The 20,397-nt window shown below is 33.9% G+C and overlaps 3 protein-coding genes across 4 annotated transcripts; 1 reads left to right on the top strand and 2 right to left on the bottom strand.

The window, feature by feature from the left end:
• Positions 1-2: 2 nt before the first annotated feature.
• LOC136815787 (D-ribitol-5-phosphate cytidylyltransferase-like) lies at positions 3-8,386 on the bottom strand. 2 transcript variants are annotated; one of them, XM_067072237.1, is made up of 12 exons: positions 8,297-8,386; positions 7,767-7,875; positions 7,011-7,066; positions 6,412-6,475; positions 5,669-5,724; positions 5,394-5,448; positions 3,856-3,936; positions 3,488-3,567; positions 2,591-2,660; positions 1,658-1,762; positions 1,149-1,194; positions 3-111 (listed from the first exon to the last, which is right to left on the bottom strand). In XM_067072237.1, exons 2-12 carry the CDS (start codon positions 7,842-7,844, stop codon positions 92-94), a joined length of 711 nt encoding a protein of 236 aa, XP_066928338.1. In that variant the 5' UTR covers positions 7,845-7,875; positions 8,297-8,386; the 3' UTR covers positions 3-91. The 2 variants fall into 2 exon arrangements, with proteins under 2 accessions (XP_066928338.1, XP_066928339.1); XM_067072238.1 differs by lacking the exon at positions 8,297-8,386 and having other exon boundaries at positions 6,412-6,480.
• On the bottom strand, positions 8,203-9,067 carry LOC136815788 (general transcription factor 3C polypeptide 6-like). The gene is made up of 2 exons (XM_067072239.1): positions 8,897-9,067; positions 8,203-8,560 (listed from the first exon to the last, which is right to left on the bottom strand). The coding sequence occupies exons 1-2, from the start codon at positions 9,011-9,013 to the stop codon at positions 8,303-8,305; spliced, it is 375 nt and encodes a 124-aa protein (XP_066928340.1). The 5' UTR covers positions 9,014-9,067; the 3' UTR covers positions 8,203-8,302.
• Positions 9,068-11,571: 2,504 nt separating this feature from the next.
• LOC136815784 (large ribosomal subunit protein eL27-like) lies at positions 11,572-19,770 on the top strand. The gene is made up of 4 exons (XM_067072235.1): positions 11,572-11,660; positions 13,962-14,212; positions 14,925-15,035; positions 19,685-19,770. Exons 2-4 carry the CDS (start codon positions 13,962-13,964, stop codon positions 19,731-19,733), a joined length of 411 nt encoding a protein of 136 aa, XP_066928336.1. The 5' UTR covers positions 11,572-11,660; the 3' UTR covers positions 19,734-19,770.
• The last annotated feature ends 627 nt before the right edge of the window (positions 19,771-20,397 follow it).

Below are 20,397 nucleotides of genomic sequence, written 5' to 3'. Positions count from 1 at the left end.
TAAAAATTCAATTCATTAAAACAATCATAATGTACGAAATTTCACTAAAATTCATTTAATAATCATTTCTAATCGAATGTCCGCCTTTGAGTCATCGATGCTCCTTTTCTCCTGAAAAAAAAAAGAGATAACCTTTTATGTTTCTGCTCGTACGTTCACTTACCATGGTGCCTAATGAACAGCCCTCTGATGTTTCTTACTATTTACTATATTTTCAACAGTGAGAAAAAGTCAGAGGGGGGGGGGGTTTGCGGGATGACGGGTGTGTGCCATGCCAACCGACTTTTGGCAGCCGGGCCCTTAGAAGGACCATCAAAACGGAGACCCTTAGAGGGGCTTAAATCGAGGAAAAACACAAATTGTTGTAAATTTTATGACTATTTTACTTAAAATTTTGTCTTTTGAGGGTCACGATGTGGAATTTGAGCTGTTTTTAGAACCCTTATAAGGTCTTAAGGTATGGAAAGGTGGAAACCTTCGACACCACACTTGACTCTTTTATTAACAGCTTTCGATACAAATATATTTCAATAGTAAAAGTATATTTTGAAAAGCTTATTAAATTCTCTATCGATTAAGGCTGACAACAATAAATTTTGTCAATTTGACAAAGGAATAAAAGATGACAAAAGAAAGATTACCATGTCATCTTCAAAAAGTGATAAGTAGGCAATTTAATAAAACTTTTTATATGATCATGATCCAGAATAATAGACGAAAAATACCTTGCCACGTTTTTTTCTCTAAACACTTACTTTTCGAATTATTCGATAAAACGTCAAAAAACGACAAAAGACATGAAAATAATATTTTCATGACCCTTATTGGGATTTTGTGAAGATCTAAAAAACGAACCGTTTGGGGCGACACATAGCCCTACCCTCCTTTTACCTTGGTACCCCTCCGGGGGCGGGAAAGTGCCTTATTTGCTCAAAATAAATTGATTTTTCACCTTCACAAAATACCTGGTTATCAAATTTGAAACATTTCCTCAGACCAGCTCCTATTGTTTAATCATGCCCCTCCCCCATTCACCTAATGCAGGTGCACCATGTCGTCAAAAAACGTCACGATTGAAAGCAATGCAGTATTTCATCCAAATCTATTTTAGCGATTGTAAAAATCAAAGAAATGTGATAATGACTCACGTTGTAAAAACGATTCCATTAAAATGATATCTTTCTGGTGAGTTACCTGAAAACAAAATGAAAAAAAACATGCTCAGAGTGTTTTTTTTTTTGGGTTATTACAATAACAAATGAATTCATGTGCTAATCAATGCGCCTCTATACTGACAAAGTAGAATAAACAAAATAATTTATCAAAATTTTAACTCGCGCAGGGAGAGAAGTTGTCCTTTCTTTGGTTGGTTTGAAAATGCTGAGTAAGCAAATGGTAGGTGATACGTTAAATGACATCCTTTAATTGTGCATGTACTCATAATAATGACAAAAATGTTCCCTTAGCGTATAATAATTTCCCTTCTTTTTGAAGCTAAAGCTAAGAAGTTTCTTGTCGAAAATTAAGTGTAAAAGTTTTTGCAAAATATTTGTCTCATATTTCATTTGAGTGAGTCGCTAGATTAGAATATAGGACAATTCTTCTTATTTTGTCAAGCTTCCTCGCTGTAAATAAGAAATAAATAAAGAAATCACACCTTCCAAAGATATTCGGGACCATCGACAAGTTTTGGACGAACACCACAATATTTTTGAACTAAATCCAAACACTCTGTACCATGGTTAAAATCTTCTTGTGAACACTGACAACAAAGAAAAAGAGAATAACTAGAAACTGAAAGTGCATTCAAACAAGTTAAAAGTTACACGCGGTTGTCTTTTAATATACAGTGGAGTCTCTTTGACCATCTTTAACTCGTGTTTAACTCGAACCTAAACTCGAATTAGCTCTAGTTTAGACGGCCCCCTTTTCGCTCTACCTATTCTAATTATTGTGAATTAAAGTGGGCTTAAAGTGGGCTGTCTAAAGTCAATGCATTGCCCACTTTTGACGTCAATGCAATGTCTTCTTTCAATCTTTTTCAAGCAAAGATATTAACTGCCAACTTTGTGCCCACTTTCTGCCTACCCTAAAAATTAGAATAGGCAGGGCAGAAAGTCGGCCGTCTAAACTAGAGTTTACTCTTTAACTCGAACACGTTCTTTTTTCATTTCAGTTCAGATATAAATGTTCAGACATAACTCAAAATTTCGTTAACTTGAACAAATTTAAATTCCCCGTGCGTGTTCCAGTTATGGGCTCCACAGAATTATAAGTTTTAGTTTACCGCCAGATTTTACCACACGATTCAACATGAGGGGGAGAGGTCGCACAGGCAAGAGATACAAAGACGTGACTGTTGTTAGGGCAGGGTCCCTATTACAACTCTAATCGTAGATATAGTCTAACATAAAACCTTTTTCGGGACACCCTGGATAAGGACACAAAATCGAATGATGTATCTTTCGATTTTGTGATTTCAGGGTACTTTTTCTCAGCAGGAACGATTTTGCGCGCTTTTCCAGAAAAGAGGGTGTCCAACTGGTTCTGTGTATATAACACTTATTCCCTAATAAAACAAAAATTGTACCTGTTTATAGGCGTTTTCTAAGACTTCGAATTGAAAAGCTTGTGGAGTATGACTCTCACGATACTGCGATCTGAAAAAAAAAACAATGAAGGGGGAAGGGATGTCAAATATTTGGAAAAGTTTTGCGTACGTGCAGATAGGATAATGAAACTTTTTTGAGAGGGGGGCGCCGAAAAGTTGGCCTGGTTTTTATGAATAAAAAATCTGGCATTAGGCGAAAATAAATATATGTCTTGTTTCCGGAAAGCGGCCGGGTGAAATTTTTTTTCCTCATCCAGCCGCAGACATTTTTTTCAACATTTCGACCAATATGTGGGTTAGCTGCCCTATCTGTCAATAAAGTTATTTGGTTATTGCCCTCTAAATGGAGCTTTGAGCTTCGTTAGTTAGCTAGTTACACATATTGACTGAATTTACACTATATTTATATATAAGTTCGGTTATATAAAGTTATCAGAAATAGCAAAAAAAAATATTTTCCGGCCGCCCGCATGAGAACTTTTTTCCTTCACCCGCATTCCGGAAATGAAACATATATTTATTTTCGCCTTACAGTAAAAATCTCTTAACGCTAAATTAAGGTAAAAGATGACGAAGTTAAATTCAACGAGAATGATTGTTATCATCAGATGAAGCATGAAATTCTTGTACTCAAACACACAAAAAGATATCGTCGTTTGAAGTTCGAATCCTGTGAAATCTCTTACGTTTTAATAAAAATTTGACTTAATCGTACTCAATTGACAGAACTTTAAACTTCAAATATCTGTATTTTTTATATGTTTGAGCTGATCTTCTACTACAACAGCTTATTTTTAAAACGCCGTAAACAGAAAGTTTTGAGACATCCTCTTTTCCAATAGTGACCAATTAAAAATGTTATGAAAAATAAGTTACCTAACAAGAGAGCTTTCCATAAATCCATCAACATCACATTTGACGACCGTTGAAACTAACGCTCGAACAGCTCCTGCTGCCTTTTGGAAATAAAAAAAGTTCGTTAATTATAAAAGTCGATTTCACTCCTTAAATTTGAAAAAAATTTGTTTGAAAATTTGAAGATACGCGAGACATACTTTTTGAAATTAAACGAAATTGACAATCGTTCAATTTCAAAACTAAATTTTAATCACAAAATGTATTTTGTTAGAGGAATAATATTATAAGAACAATGAGGCTCATAGCATCATTGATAAGAACTGACAGTTAGAAAATTCTACTGGTTCTTATAGAAGAGGGCATCTTGTACATATTTTGTAGCAAACCTTGTTAATGATAGCTTGCTCTACAAGTTGCTTCAAGAAATCTTCTTTAAGGAATGGTCTAACAGCATCATGCACGATAACCTAATAAGAGAAAACCGTATTTCAATTCCAGAAGTTAATATTTTTTGGCTATGAAATTAACCTTTAAGACCTTTAAGACTCTTAAGCTAAGGCTACACTGATAGTTTTTTCAGGCGGCAACGAAGAATTTGTAACTCTCAGATTTCTTATAAAAACACACCCCCTATTTCTTAAGTATTCCATTTTTACAAACTCACAACCCCTTCGGATCTCGTTAGGATCCCTCCCCCGTTTTTTCGAGTTTTATTCAACAAATATTTGGTTGTGGAAAGAAAAGTGTCTCATTTTATCCTGCTCTAAATAACCTGGTTTCCTCCTGGCAACCCTATTAAGGGGCTCTTTATAAGCAAGGTATGATCTATTCTTAGCCATTTGATTCGTTAAAAACTGTGACGTAACGTTCGAAAATCCACCCACCTCAGCTAGCGGCCCGCCTCCCTATAATCACTCCTTTAATTATCGTAATGAAATAGAGAAATTGTATCACTCCCATTGTGGTTCCTATTGGAAATGGAGTCCTATGAATTTGTTCTACCTTAAAGGAAGAAATTTTGGCGGGAATTTAATTTGGCGGATGGCCAAAAAAGTTTTTTCAGAGGGAATTTAATTTGGCGGATGGAGGGAAAAACTAAATTTGGCGGGAATTTAATTTGGCGGTCGCTTAAAAATTTAACCTTAAGATGGCGTCAAAACAGCGAAAAAATAGCAAAAACACCTTAAAAGAGATTATATTTTCAAAATATTTAATTTGGCGGGAATTTAATTTGGCGGATACTCTGTACCAGAGTGTATCTCACGATTATCGTAGCGTAGTTCTACGGCAATGAATTTTGAAATTAGCCGTAGATATTGGGTTTGTGTACAGACAATTTGGCGGATGGCGGAAAAAAGAAATTTTGGCAGGAACTTAATTTGGCGGATTTCAGTCAAATCCGCCAAATCCGCCAAATTTTCTTTCCGCCAAAATTTCTTCCTTTAAGGTAGCTGGTTCTATTCCACCAGAAATCGAGACCAGGTTGTAAATATGGAAAAATCTTATTATAAGGCAAAAATAAAAAAATGTAGTGTTTCCGGAATGCGGGTGAAGAAATAAAACTCTCATGCAGCCGGCCGGAAAATTTTTTTTTTCTATTTTTGATAACTTAAGATCATTGAAATAGAACTTTAAAAACATAACTTTTATGTACAAACAGTATGAAGTAAGCCCTGAATACTAATGCATCAACTACTAACGAACAAAACTTGATTTACAAGCAGGAATATCTAACCAAACGACGTTTGATAGCTTGAACGGTCGTTTTGATTTTCTTTATGATGAACCATAATAGATGAACCCATAGTCTGCGGCCGGGTTAGAAAAAATATTCTTTTCACCCGGCCGGTTTCCGGAAACACTACATTTTTTTATTTTCGCCTCATTCAATTATTCAAACACAGGCAGCTATAGAAAAACTCACAATATCATCTGCAGAACTCTCTATTGAGTTGACACCAACATTTATGCTTCGATGTCTAATGAAAAATATGTATGTCGAATCTTGAAATACTTTTGACAGCTTTTGAAATTTATTATGATACGTATTTCCTCAAAGTGGAGGCCTGGAAAACTCGAGTTACGAAAATCCAAGTTGCGAAAAATTTATCTTTTAGTATGTTTTCCCTAAAAAATCTCCACTTCAGAGCACAATTCGAAAAGACAGCCACTTACAGACAACGAGTCAAGTTTTACTACCTTGTGTCTTTGCCAATAACTAATTTAACTTTATCATATTTGTTGATGTCAATGATCTAAAAGACAAAAATTGATTTCAGAAAGTTGTTTTCCACGAAAATTAGTTACAACGAAAATTAATGTTACTGTGACATTTACGTAACGTGACCAGTATAATATAATGTAACCGAGATGGGAAACAGGCCTGGAGATAAAGGAACTGGGTACTGTAATAGCGAGTTTCTGTACGTGTGAGTTTGACAACGAGGACGTAAACGTCTGTTCTAATTTGCCTAGACCTGACTGACTGAACACGACGATAAATCAGCAATTTAACCGCCCTCGAATTTGCAGGTCAAAACTGCAGATTTTTCCAAATCACTTAAGTCCTTCCCCTGTCTTCAAAAAAGAAAACTCGCCAATGACAGATCAAGAACTATAAATGGAAGGTTTATTAGCGAGATTATGTATTGGAGATATTCTACGGCTACGGGGTTGCGGGGCTGCCCATGCGGGTCGTCACCAAAGGCGACATGTCGTTGTCTACTTTGCTCTATACGGGAAAAACACCAATACACCGTATAAGCAAAGTCGACATAATGCCGTACGTCAAATATCGAACTTGCTTTCACCCGCCATTACTTGCCTTACTCGCCATTTCCCTCACCGCTTTAAACGTAGCCGTAGAGAATTCCAGATACATAATCTCGCTATTGTTATTCGGACTCAGATCAAAGGTGTTGTGATGATGAAAAGTAAAATACTTCTTGAGTAAATTCCATCCAATCTTCAGAAATGACAACAACCACTTTTTCTATCCACGGTATACTAAACTAAATAAAAACAATGTGAATACATAAAATTCCTTTTGCATTGATCTTCATTAAATTTTTTGACTGAAATGAAACTTTTAGTCAAGGTTTTTTTTGTTTGGTTTTAAGCCTTAATAAGCCAAGGTTTTTGAACTTGAAACTTTATATTGATGGCACTTCGAATGAAGATAAAAACCAAAAATTTGTGATTCATCATAAAAAGATAGATACAATGCACTGACCATAAAGAAGCCATTGTAATATTAAAAAGTAAGGTTTAACAGCGCTACATCATCAAAAGTATCCCAGGAAAAGTAGATCTAGCGCCTCGATGCAATGCAGCACTATTGAGTGCACTCACTCAATAGTGGTGGTGAGTGGTGCATTGCATCGAGGCTTTAAAAGAAACTCCGATCAAAGATTTTGCTTGGCCGGGATTGAGAAACTTTGTATAATAAAGTCCGTGATACAATTTATCTTCTTCGAAAATTAGCAGATTGAATGATTCGCAATGAATTAAACAACCAAAAATATTTTGTTTTGAACCAAACCTTTGGAATGCTTCTATTGTGTAACAAATGATAGGCTTTCCATCTACTTCAGTAAACTAGAAAAAGAAAAGTGTATCTTTATAATCATCACGTTTGGCTCAAATTATTCAAAAAATATACATAATTCGAACCTCAGTTTACAAAACTTTGAAAGATTGAATTTACTGTCAGTTGAAAATATTTATAAAATGAAAGCAGAGAGTTCTTATGAAAATATTTTAACTCCCGAGGAGGGGGTACTTAAGCAAAATGGGTACCGGGTATGTGGGAGATCTAAGGGTCCCTTTTTCACACCTTAGAAACCTATAAAAAAGCGATTTGCCGGTGGGGGTCACTAGTGGTCGCCCATAGCAGTGCCTATAGACCAAGAGTAAGGCCTAAAAGCCTGGAGCCAGAAAATGGCAATCGCAATCGGGGTAGGAACTAATTTTGGCGGGAACTAATTTTGGCGGATTTGGCGAATTTAGACGAATTTAGACGAAATTAGCCAAAATCAGTTCCCGCCAAAATTTATTTTTTTATTTTTTTGCCTAAAGAACCCTGAAATTCATCAAAGTTGCTCAAAATAAGGCAAAATAGAACAAATTTACGCTGTCATTCGCCAAAATTAGTTCCCGCCAAAATTTAAAAATTTCGCCATTCGCCAAAATAAGTTCCCACCAAAATTAATTTATTTCAGGATATTTAATGCCCGCCAAAATGTGTTCCTTAGGTATAAAGGGGATTTTTCTTTGTCTAAAAACAATTCAAAATTACCTGTTTAGGCTTTTGAGCACCAAATCTTGTGCCAATACCAGCAGCTGGCAAAACAGCATTTACTTTTTTACCGTTCATACTTCTTTTCTTCGTTTATATTTAAGATTGTCTATAAAAAGAAATTGAACACATAAATATACAGTTATAATATATCATATATTGAAATATTGAGTCAGAAAAACATTTTTGGTCAAGAATTTTCATTCGTTTTATGGTGTTAATAATTTTATTTCTAAAGTTTTGTAAACTATTCCAGGCAATAACTATATGCTCAAATGTTATAAAACTTGCCATCGATGGTACTAATAATATATACGTACAGGTTCAAAATACTAGTTATAATAACTTATTATAGGAATGAGTTTATTTCTTGATTTACAGCCTAATCACACTGATTATTTGGTATTTGTGGGTGATTAACCAAAGATCAATATAATCTTTTTTGAAGAGTCAAATTTGCAAATGTACACCAGGAAGTTGAACTATCACAATGTATGTCTCAAAGCAGATATCTTAGCCCTCAAAAACACCTTTAGCTATTCTTCATTTTCATCATTCTCTTGATCTTGGCCATTTACATCCCCTTCTTCGCTGTTTTCCTTTTTCTTCTCTTTCAAAAAAATCCGATTTGCTTTAATCACTTTGGTTGTATGTCCAACATATTTCAACTTGGGCTCTTCCCCTTCATCGCTGACATCCTCAAAAGCAACAATTGATCCTATTGCATCTTCATTTTTCCCACTGAAAGCATATCCTCCAAGCTTTAAAATTGTTGATTCATCTGATGAAATGCCCTATCAAATCAAAATTCAACATTATTCTTTGATTCAAACATTTTGTTACAAGATTGCTGGGAATACAATATAAAACTGTATAAAACAGATTTACAAGTGTCATAGAATGAAATACGAAATGTTATTATGAAATTAAAAATACATATTTCACACTATAATATGGAGGGAAGTTACAAGTTCTTATCAACCAAATAAAAATTCAACATTGTATCACGACTCAATTCAATGACACAACTTTTTTGTTGTCAAAGCTTTAAATGTTCATATCGCAGATTGGCTCTATTTATTACCCTTTCTTTATGAAAGTAAGCCAAATGGAGGGTACTATATACATACCAAAATTGCGCTATTGGATTTGTCAATCATATTCAACTTATCAGGATCAATCATGCCAACAAGTTCAACTGCAACAAGCTGTTCAACCCATTCCTTTTCCTCTTCTTCTTGACTCATAATAATTTATTCCTATGTTAGCATTAGGTTTAAAAAAGATAAGTTCGACAATTACAACCTACAGAAGAATAAAATATAGATTAGAGTGTAATGATTATTCAATAGACTGTCCCGTACTATTTTACTATCTATTACTATTTATCATTATATAATATTCTCCTTCCTTTTTTATATACTTTTTATTTTTATGAAAAAAGTTTTTGTTGTGTGCCTTATTATGCTACTATGAAACTCAACTTGACTCAATTATTTTTCCAATAATCTCTGATGATCTCTGAAGTCTCTGTTTTTTAAGTTATTTATTTTAGCCCATTTAACTTTGAGAATATATTTATTTGTTAATAGTCGAAATAATTATTCATATTTTATTACCTTATTATTTTTTTAAATTATTTCTTATATAGTAGGTCCACATCAATGCTTGTAGCGTTGGCTAAATTTTAGACCTTCTTGACCAAATAAATTTTACATTACATTACATTACATTACATTACATTACATTACATTACATTACATTACATTACATTACATTACATTACATTACATTACATTACATTACATTACATTACATTACATTACATTACATTACATTACATTACATTACATTAAAATATTTAACATAGATCAGCAGAGATCAGATTAGATTCTCTTGATAAGGGCAAACTTTTTTTTTCTGGTACAATTTCGCTTGTTTATCTTTGCCCCCCATGTACATATTATGAGTGAACTAAACACAATTGAAACCTATACTGTGCAGCAGCGAAATGCTGGTATATACAGTCTAGACTCTTCCACTTGATAATACCAATATATATTCCAATTGATGACAAATTGATAACAAATCCATAGATTGAATATCAATTCATTCTGATAATTGATACGTAATTATGCCTACTTTTAAAGTCTTGAGTTTTATCAAGTGGGGGAGAGTCTGTTGCAGTTCAGTAATACCACAATCAGCCAGACTTTGCGAGGGGGGTTGTTAAGTTTTTTGAATATCAACATTTCTGGTGACTGACTGTTAATAAATGGTTGTCTCAAAACATGATTGATAAAATTACTAATGTAATCAAACTAATCAGACTGTTAAAACCCCTGCCGATGCCCTAGACACTGACTCACTCCATACATAATAATACTATCCATCACAATAATTTGTGATTGCCGCCGAATCAAACTTTTTAATCAAACTTTATATTCTAAAAAATTTGTGAGTATTTGATTAAAGTTCAACAAACGAAATTAGTCAAACATAAATCTGACAACAAAGTTTGATAAGTTTAATGGGCCATTCCAGAATTTGTCTTTAATAGGGCAGACGACACAGTATTTCAGAGGGCAAAAGTTTTCACCAAAATTTGAAATTTTTAAGGCAGGCAAGAGAAGAAAATGTATCAATTTCCAAGGCAATTGAATTAAAACAGGCAAAAAAGAGTGGAATTTCCAATGAATTTTGCAAAAGTACATGAACTTTTATCGGAATTTTCGACCACCCAATGGAAAAGAAAAATTATTTCTAAGGCTAGAAAAAATTAAAAAATGCACGTCGTCCGCTACAAAAATACCTGGCTACTCTGTTATTTCTATCGAGATTTCTACATTATTATTCGTTTTAACTAGATGTTATACTTCGAAACCACTAGGGGCTACGTCATATCTTCCTTCGTTTCAAGCGTAAAACTTCTACTCTTCGGGCTATGAGCACTGCTCTTGTTTTGAATATTGAAATTCTCCGGATAAATCGCACGCGCACTGAGGTTTTAATGACACAATAGACAGTTTCAAAACCTAAGCCAATCAGCTGTGCTTTAAACATCTTTTATTTGAAATCTCTATTGAAAGTTGTCTATATATGTTTATAAACCTATTACCTAAGAAGCGAATCCCCGTGGGGGCTACCAGTGACCACCTATAGACCAAGCAGACCATTAGCAGGCCACTGTTTTCGAGCAAAAGAAGAATTAATATCCAGACTTCTTTTCTGGTCACCAACGGGTCTAGTAAGACTAAGGAAGTTGACCTTCCTGGAAACTCTGAAGAGGGAAACAGGTCTCGAGATTGAGGAAATAAAGACAGTCATGCAAGATCGGGTATTGTGGAAGGAAGGCTATGCAAATTTTCCGACGTAAGTCGAAAGATGATGATGATAGACCAAGAGTAAGGCCTAAAAGCCTGGAGCTGTCTATTGTGTAGACTACAGAAACACAACACAGAAAATAACCTGTAAAAACTTGGAATTTATTTATTTAACAAAAAAACACCATTTATAAATCAAGCAGCCATGCCGGCTTTTTAAAAACTTGAATGAAAAGGAAAGTGAAAGTGAAAAATAAAAATAAAAACAAATCAACGGCGCTCTCATGGTACTAATATATCGAAGACCAAATAGCAAGATTTGAATAAAGAATTGTAATTTGAAATTTTGTACAAAATATGATTATTAGTAAAAATAAAAAGTAAAAAATATTTTTTCTTTACATTAAAAAACTAAATCTTTAAAGAAAAAAGAAGTTTTGTAAACAACATTACTATAACTTCAGGTCTGTAATTTTATCAGATTGATGTTTTAGGCAATCGAGACCTGTGTGCGATCAAAATGATCGAGGCACAGTAAAGAAACCTTTTAGTCTTGGTGCTCATAGGCAAAGTATGGCGATTTTTATTTATCAACATTCCAACTTGAATCCCCCATCATCACCAAAATACGTCTAGTTATCAATGTATCGGTTTCGATGGTCGAAATTTTAGAGATTTTTCTCCTTCATACAGTGAATAGTTCTACGAGAAAATGTATTGCAGCGGCCAGTATGGATGTAGAGATCCAAAGTTCTTTATACAAAATACAATCGAATTGTTGGTCATCATTAAGTATGAAAATTTGAGAGGAATTGGTTGATTTGTCGCTTATTAGAATGTATTTTATGCATGCATTTTACCTAGAATGTTCTCATGGGTTATATTTTGGTTGAGTAATGTCTACATAAGCTAAGAGTGTTGTATTATCTCAAGCAAGACGAGAGTTGTATATTCAAAAATGGAAAAATATTATAGATCAGTGTTTTTTGAATGTCAAAACTAGGAGGTTAAAAAGGACAAGATTGTTTTAGATGTTAATAAGCTCCTTGGTTTGTGTATGAGATCTTATGTTTGCCCTATGATGTCCTGACTAGCAATTTTTTTAATTGGAGAAGTAGTTAGTTTATCTTAAAAAATAAAAACACATTTTGGTAGCTGGATCACCACCTTGCTTTGGACCATGCTAACGTAATTTGGCACACTTCACTCAAAAGAATTTAATTTTTTTTCATTATTTTGGTTTTGTATCAAAATCTTCTTGACTGGCACAAACCAGTTGAAGCAATTTAAATAAATGACTCTTTGTTTACACAGTCTTTACATTCCGGATTATCAATGTTTGGGCCAAAAGAATACTTTCTTATTTTGGCCCAAACATGACCCAAGAATGTTTGGGATACATATGCTTGGAAAAAACTCTTGTCTATTGCTCGTTCCGACATCGACTTTTTATTTCTGCCTATCTTCTCTGAGGCTCTTTTCTGACCCCCTGGTGACTTTTCTAACTCATTTACTATGTTTTCTGACTATTTGAAAGTGTTTTAACTGACCTTGAAATATCGACCCGACCGGGATTCGAACCCACTAAATGAGAGAGTTTCTGATTAGAAACCCAGCGCGCTATCCCTTGAGCCACACTCGCACATCGAATCACAAAATTTGGAAATACTTATAGAATGACAAAAAAGACGGGGGTGATGTTATAATAATATGGGCAAAATTGCCCCTTTTTTAACCTGACTGAAATTCGAGCCGTTACTAGCAACCCTGCGGGGCCCAAGGCGCCGAGTATGCACCCGGCACAGTGACAAGCAGTCACTAGCAACCCTGACCTAAACAATCCCAAACAGCAAAACCCCCGGAAAATTTAAAATGTCAGAACGACCAATAGACAAGAGATTTTTCCCATATGCTTTGGCCATACAGTTGGTCATTGATACATGGAAGTTAACATTGTACCTTTCGGAAACGACATGATATAAGGTGGCAGATTTCAGACTTGCATATAGCTTTCAGTAAAAATTTAGTTTAGTTTTTTTAACAGAAAGCTACACTTTTTTACAATTTGGCATTTAAGCCATTGACAAAGTTGGCTTGGATTAGTGGGTGGTATTCTTTGCTAATGTTGAACCTGGAAAATCCATTGTGATGTCCAGAGCCAGTGTTGCTCATTTATTTCTACTTTTCTAGCCTTCTCTTAAACAGTTGGGTGTTTAATATAAAAACAGCAATTATTGCTCTTTTTGGCAATTATTGCTGAAAACAGCAATTTTTTCAACGATGAAATGCTAAATCAGCAGAAAAGTGAAAAAAGTAAATAAATGTAAATTGCCGTTTTTGGCAACTATTGCAGTTTTTTGGGGAAAAAAGTTGATTTTATTATTGAACACGTGGTATTTGACACCCTCACAATAACACCCTCACTGGCTGCATTTCAGCATCGATGCAGGATCTTTTTACATATTACTTTAGAACTTTTCATGTTATTAAGCCACAAAAAATTGAAAAAATCACCTTAAAAATCCGAAACACCTTTGACATCTTTGCCCTTATAAGGATAACATATTTTGCTGACTCGGCATTTCATCGTTGAAAAAATTGCAGTTTTCGGCAATGATTGTCAAAAAGAGCAATAATTACCGTATTTATCTTAAACACCCAACCGTTAAATTTTTATTTCAATATATTGGCTTTTTGCTAGAGCTCTTTCATTACAACTTGTTCACTAGTTTAGCTTATTATGTTTTTTTTTTTTAAGTAGCTTTAATTTATCTGACTCAGCATGAAGACACTGCCTAAATTAAGCATATTTTATTACCGTAGAAAACCTTTAAGTATGCCAAAGTTTTCATCGATGATTGATATTTTTTAGATGGGCAAGTTCATGAAATCTGGTAAAGTTGTCCTTGTCCTTGGTGGCAAGTATGCTGGCAGAAAGGCCATTATCGTCAAAAACTACGATGATGGAACACAAGACAGACAATACGGCCATGCCCTTGTTGCTGGCATTGACAGATACCCATTGAAAGTCACCAAAAGCATGGGCAAGAAACGTGTTTCCAAGAGGTCCAAGATCAAGACTTTTGTTAAAATTGTTAACTACAATCACTTGATGCCCACAAGGTAAGATATAAGAAAAATTCATTGTCTGTGAACCCCAAGAGATTTCTAAGTACTTGAAAGTTTGTCCAGTCATAAACTTTTGTTCTTTTTTTTTTCTCTAACATGATACAGAGCTTAAGTAAAATAAAAGGTTGCACGCTAGGGAATAGTATATTTCTTAAAAACATAACTGTAACACCGTTTCGGTGTTGAACTACCTCTACCAGGGGTATAGCCAATTGCGTACGCCTGCATACAGGGGAAGGGGTACTCAATTTTTGACATTTTAGTGCGTACATACTATGTGGATGGCCCCGATTATCGTAGTTTATCCTCTTGTGTTTGTATTTTGAACAGGTTTAATCTTTAACTTCCTTTTAAAATATGAAGTATGTAAACACTCATTTACTACTTTGAATTTTGAAGCCATATAGGAGCAGTTTCAGCACCATAAAAAAGCCTTAAAAATTGATTCTGAACAACTTTTTATCTGTGTCAAAGTTAGCCATCTGATCTAAAAGTGATCAAAAGCAAAGTTTGATAAAATTTTGAAATAATTTGAATATAAATTTGCTGTTTTATACCATCAGACAAAATAGGAAAAGGCTATAGAACAAAAGTGATCCTTGTGTTGATATACACCCTGATCAAATACCTGTTCTCTTTATCTGTTATTAACAGGTTCAGATGGGTTTTTTCATTTTCTTATCAGATCTTCCTTTTAATCTCTTAGATACTCAGTCGATGTTCCATTAAACAAATCTGTTGTAAATAAAGATGTGTTAAAAGATTCCAGCAAAAGGAAGCGAGCCAGAACCGAAGTAAAAGCTAAACTGGAAGACAGGTATGTACATGACATTCAGTGCTGCAAATAGGGCAATTTCAGTTGGCCGGTAATTTTTTGAGTGTAACGAGCAGGGGGTCTGGCGGAACCATCTTTGTAGTCTGTTATTACAGATTGACTTATTGGATTATTAGATTGGCTAAACACCTATTTTAATTTAAAAACTGTTCCTCTGTTAATTAGAAGCGCTATTTAAAAAGTATTAATAGGGATTTATGTTAGGAACAGATCATGCTGATTACCCTCTTAAAATGTGCCATAGGTTATAAAAACTTGAAAAAACATCAATTTTTAGGGTAGGAACCATTTTTGGTTTCCCTACCCGGGTATTTAGGGTCCACCGACTGCTCAAAGGGGCCGCCCTAGGAGTGATTTTTTTCTTTGTCAAAAGATGGTCATGTGACCCCTCATTGGAAAGAGAATTTCATGCAGATTCCAAAAAAGGTCACAAGTAGTGACTAAAAATGAGGTTATAAAAAGTTATGCCTGCTAAAAAATGATCATTTTGTGATTTTCCCTCTAAAAACGCATGTTGAGTATATTAAGCTCTTACAATCATTTCCCTATCCAAATCGTTATACTTTGATCAATACTTTCAAAAAATCACACAGAGTTGAGTAAATCAGACTTTTTTTCATAGGATAGCAGTATTTTTTCAAGAGCTCAGTAAGTACATGTATGAAGAAAATGGTACTCAATAAAAACATGACATTCTTGAGCAAACAAATCCAAATCACTTTAAAAAGTTTATAAAACCCTCCAAAGAAGTCAAGGTAATTAAACTTGAATAGGCTGATAAAGTCAAGGAGCAGAAAACTGAAGCCTTTACTGAAAAAGAAAAGGCAAGTTTGAGTGAAGAGTCAAAAAAGTACTCATTATTGGAGACTTATCTCAGGCCCATATAACTCAGAAGAAGAAATTACTTAAGAAGTACGTAGAAACAAACTTGGATGATAAACTTAAGAACAAAATGATGTATGATGAAGTGAAATATGCCAAAATTACATGAATGTCTCTCAAGTGAACAGCTGCAGTCTTTCGTTTGAGAAAAGATTATCGCAACCTCTCCACAGAAGAGTATGTTGAAAACTTGAGCTCTTACCTCAGTATTGCACGTTGTTGCTCTTAGACAACTATTGGAGATCTTAGAAATGTTATACATGGCATTGTGGGTAAGAGGAATGATAGTAAATCACTAACACTGGAACTCACTCTCCTTTACAAGGTCAAGGGGATGAAACAATACAGTCCAAAGACTTGTGATGTTGGGGAGCATGTTATTGCCTTTTGGCATGAGGGTATTGGTAATGAGACAAAATGACATTTAGGAGTAGTAGAAAAGGTTCAACCAGTAACAGTTTCACGAACTGATAAAAGCAGACACAACTGGACATTCCTTGAAAAAGTTGAAATAATTATGACATCTGTCGACCAAGTAATTGCAACTAAAATCAAAGTCCAGTATCTTGGAACTGTGAGGATAAGATGTTGTCAAAAATATTTCAATTTCAATTTATTAGGTTTAAAATCTAATAGCAAAGGAAGTACCCTTCAAACTCTGTAAAATATCTTTTGGATAGTATAAGGTTTGAGAGGTTGATGGACTTCGACTGTTCTCGATTAGAGCAACAAAATTTCTTATTTGTCAAAAAGCTCACTTTATCCTTGGTTTTATAGTTTTTAAATTTTTAAAATGATCCTGTAGATTCAAAATGTATGATATCAGTACTGTAGAAAATAAGCACTTATGTTTATTTCATGTAGGTCTTCCAAAAAATATAATAAAAGTATGAATTAATTACGAAAGTATGAATTTTTTAAGACATTACACAATTACACTAAAAAAGCCTCTTTCAAGAGCAATGTAATGTACTCTACAACCTTATCACTTCATTTTTGATGCATAGTCATGATGTTTTTCTTAATCTACATTAAATTACCTTTCAAATGAGGGGTAACTTGATAGGTTTTTGAGAATTCTTTTTTTAGGCAACCTAACAGTGAGATTCCGAGGTGGGCGTGACCTTAAAGGCCCCGGTAGGGAAGTCAAAAAAGGTTTCTACCGAATTTGTTCTACTTTTTCTGAAATTATACATGTTTTGGCACATTTTGAAGGGGTAATCAGTTTATGATTCCAAAAATCCATTTTTAACATAGATCCCTAGTATTAATCTAAGCCTCTAATCTTCAAATTTTAACCGGACAACATGAAAAATTGAGCTTCAGAATGACTGGTAGAAACTACGAAATAACCCGTAATTACCGGTCACCGGCCGTTATTTGCAGCACTGACATTTTAAAGTCATTTTGAAATTAGCGGCCAGTAAAATTACAAACGCGAACATCTTTTGATATAGTTCAATTATATTGTAATTTTTGCTTATGATAGACACAATATTACGGTGAGGTCTGTGAGCAGATAAAAACATGAATACTTCAGGGTGATAAAAACATTTGGCACAGGTGGCTAAGTCTAAAACTTAATTTTAAATAGGAACACCAATTTTTGTTACCTGGCCACCTGCAAAATGACATATCATATGGCTGGGCAAAAAGGTTTTTTTTATTTTTCAAAATATAAATGGTTCTATTCATATAATTAAAATTCAATGCTCTTTTTGATTTATGCTGAAATTGAATTAAAAATAAAAATCTGACGAGATAATAAAACTTAAATTTTGAGGTTAACAAGGCAAATCAACAAGCTCTCTCTACAGGAACACAGTGTACAACTGATGTACAACTTTTATGGACGTTTAAGCCTTCGTATGTTGTTTTGACCCAAGCATTAGAAGGAACGTCGGATTCATGTAGAAAACATCAAATTTGCCCAACTTGTTCAAAAAATATACAGTATGTGGCCCCTAAATTGTCTATCCAAATTGAAATTTTTCTGGTGAATTCAGAAAATAAATAGGGAAAGTTAAAAATTTTTCTTGTGAATTAAGCTTCAACGTGTCTAGTTTCTTTCCCAAAAAATAATTTTCTTAGAATAAAGGTTTTTGAATGATTTTATTTTTTCAGTCAAAGTTGAGTCACATTTTCCTAATGGCCCCCAAAACGGAGGTCTAGTTTTTTCGAAATATCTTAATCAAAAAGCATATCACCGACATCAAATAACTATCAATAGGTATGAAGGCAATGCTTTACGATTTAAAAAGTCGAAATTTACTTTTCTCTTTATCTTCATACAAGTGATTTTCAAAACGGAGGTTAGTGGCCCCCAAAACGTCGATTCAATTAAATTGAAATTGTTCAAAAACCCATCACTTAATCATGTCTCGAATTAATGACACGATAAAATTATTATTTTTTTTTTTTTTGTAATTTTGCAAAAAGAATTCATACCAAAACATAAATGTTTCAGTCCAGGCTGAGTGCAAAATCCCGCGCAAAATACTAGTAGTCTCTTAATGTTAATTTTGTTGTAAAATATTTCTTAAGTTTTTTGAAAAACTTTGAATTATTGAGTTGGTATGTTGGAATATGTTTATACTTTCCAGAGTTACCCAGTTTTTAAGGGTTGATTTCCGATATTGTTTGACTTTTGGCGGTTTTAGTCCAAAGAAAGGAAATTTCGAAACTAATTTTTGAAAAAACAAGGAAGAAGAGATGAAGCCATATGAAAAAAGAAATTTTGCTATTTCTCTTTTTTTTCGGATTCGAGAGAAATGGGTTAGGATTGAATCTGAAGCTTTTCCAGATTTTAAAGTACCAACATGGCTCATTAAGGGAAAACCTCTGTTTTGGGGGCCATGTACTGTAAGCATTGTTTTGTTTAAAACAATTATTATAAATAAAAAAATAATTTTTTGTCCAACCACCTGATTTACTAAGTTTTAGACACTATAAGGGTCATCTGTACCAAATTTTTTTATCACCATTTTTGTTCTAACAGACTAAAGTCTGTCTCAAAATAATTTGCAGTTGAGACAAAAAATGCCCGAACTTTGGATAGAATTTTAATGAAGTTACGATTTTGTGCTCGTTGAAAATATATTTTTGAGTGGAATATTATCAAGCAAAAAATATTCGTTCGATCAAAAGATATCAAACAAAGTTTGTTATTGGTTGATTGACAAAAAGGCCGTTTTTTGTCGTTTTTCACTACTTTTAGAGTCAACCAGCAATAATTTTTGTTTGATATCTTTTGAATGAATATTTTTGAAACTAGGATTGAAGAGTCAATTATACCACATTTCTACAAGAAGTTAATTTTTTTCTTCTTCATATTCATTTTAATTGTTTTACTTGATAATATTCCACTCACAAATATTTTTTCAACGAGCACAAAATCGTAACTTGATTCGATTTCTATCAAAATTTACAGCCATTTTTGTTTCAGCTGCAAATTATGTTGAGACAGATTTTTAGTTCACCATTTTGTAAATTTTTTATGGTTAATGTAACCAAACTCTTCTTATTGGGCTCTTCCAGAAAATGTCCGTTCATGGGGTGGAGGTTATTGTCCTGGGGGTAGCGAAAAATCATCAAAATTTGCCTTGTCCGGGTGTAATTTGGGTTATCCGGGGGGTCAACTGATGCTTGTCCGGGTGTAAATAACTGAAAATCGTTGTATCCTTTACCCCCCATATTCAAAGTTTTTCTGGAAAAGCCCATTAAAACTTTCTTTTCTTCTTTTCATTTAGATACAAGAGCGGCAAAAACAAATGGTTCTTCCAAAAACTCAGATTCTAATTTGGACAGTGGAAATAAAAAAATTGTAAAACACGAACTCTTTTCTCTCGTTTCTTTTCCTAGCCTGCCTGAGTAGAAAGTGGACGTCTTACTTGCAATACAGCATGCACTTTTCTGCATGGGGCTTCAATGGCCATCCCATTTCCATTTAATTTCCATACACGGGGAGAGAGGCGAACCCAATACACGGGTTTCGAATTAAATCTGGCGCGAGAGAAAAAATCAAGTAAATAAAAGGAGCGATAAGGGGAAATGCCTTATAAAAGGTTGGTAGATTTCCTTTCTTCTCTTTTGAAAGCCAGGTGTTCATTCAAAAGATGTTTTTCTATTTTAAATTCAATAAAAGAAATATGATTAAACGATTGACTTTTTATTTTAATGTTTTTTGTTTTCATAATGACCCATAAAGTCTGTCAAAATGGAAAAATGAGCTAAATTTGCTTGATACACGGCCAATTTTCGTTCTGTTTACTTGATATTTTTCGTGCAAATTTACATGGGATCAAAGCTAAAGCTAAGCAAAAATTTAATTCGAAACCCGTGTATTCTGAAGAATGGCAAAAGTTGCAAAAAATTGAGTCTTCATGTTTCCGATACTCCGCGGTCCACGGCCAAAACACTGCATCCTTTATAAATCTACATGATTGGACCATTCTTGATCTTT

This window comes from Clytia hemisphaerica, unplaced genomic scaffold (genome assembly GCF_902728285.1).
Source record: "Clytia hemisphaerica strain Z4C2 unplaced genomic scaffold, Clytia hemisphaerica genome assembly, whole genome shotgun sequence".
In the NCBI taxonomy this organism is placed as follows: Eukaryota; Metazoa; Cnidaria; class Hydrozoa; order Leptothecata; family Clytiidae; genus Clytia; species Clytia hemisphaerica.
Note: the sequence above shows the minus strand (reverse complement) of the source record. Positions and strands in the feature narration are given on the sequence as shown.

Excerpts from the sequence above, each read along its gene's own strand:
- LOC136815784 (XM_067072235.1), top strand. The coding sequence starts at position 13,962 with ATGGGCAAGTTCATGAAATCTGGTAAAGTTGTCCTTGTCCTTGGTGGC. Across the intron at positions 14,213-14,924 it reads AATCACTTGATGCCCACAAG|ATACTCAGTCGATGTTCCAT; the intron begins GTAAGATATAAG and ends TTAATCTCTTAG. Across the intron at positions 15,036-19,684 it reads AAAGCTAAACTGGAAGACAG|ATACAAGAGCGGCAAAAACA; the intron begins GTATGTACATGA and ends CTTTTCATTTAG.
- LOC136815788 (XM_067072239.1), bottom strand. The coding sequence starts at position 9,013 with ATGAGTCAAGAAGAAGAGGAAAAGGAATGGGTTGAACAGCTTGTTGCA. Across the intron at positions 8,561-8,896 it reads AATCCAATAGCGCAATTTTG|GGCATTTCATCAGATGAATC; the intron begins GTATGTATATAG and ends TTGATTTGATAG.
- LOC136815787 (XM_067072237.1), bottom strand. The coding sequence starts at position 7,844 with ATGAACGGTAAAAAAGTAAATGCTGTTTTGCCAGCTGCTGGTATTGGC. Across the intron at positions 2,661-3,487 it reads ATGGAAAGCTCTCTTGTTAG|ATCGCAGTATCGTGAGAGTC; the intron begins GTAACTTATTTT and ends TTTTTTTTTCAG. Across the intron at positions 1,195-1,657 it reads GTCCCGAATATCTTTGGAAG|GTAACTCACCAGAAAGATAT; the intron begins GTGTGATTTCTT and ends TTTTGTTTTCAG.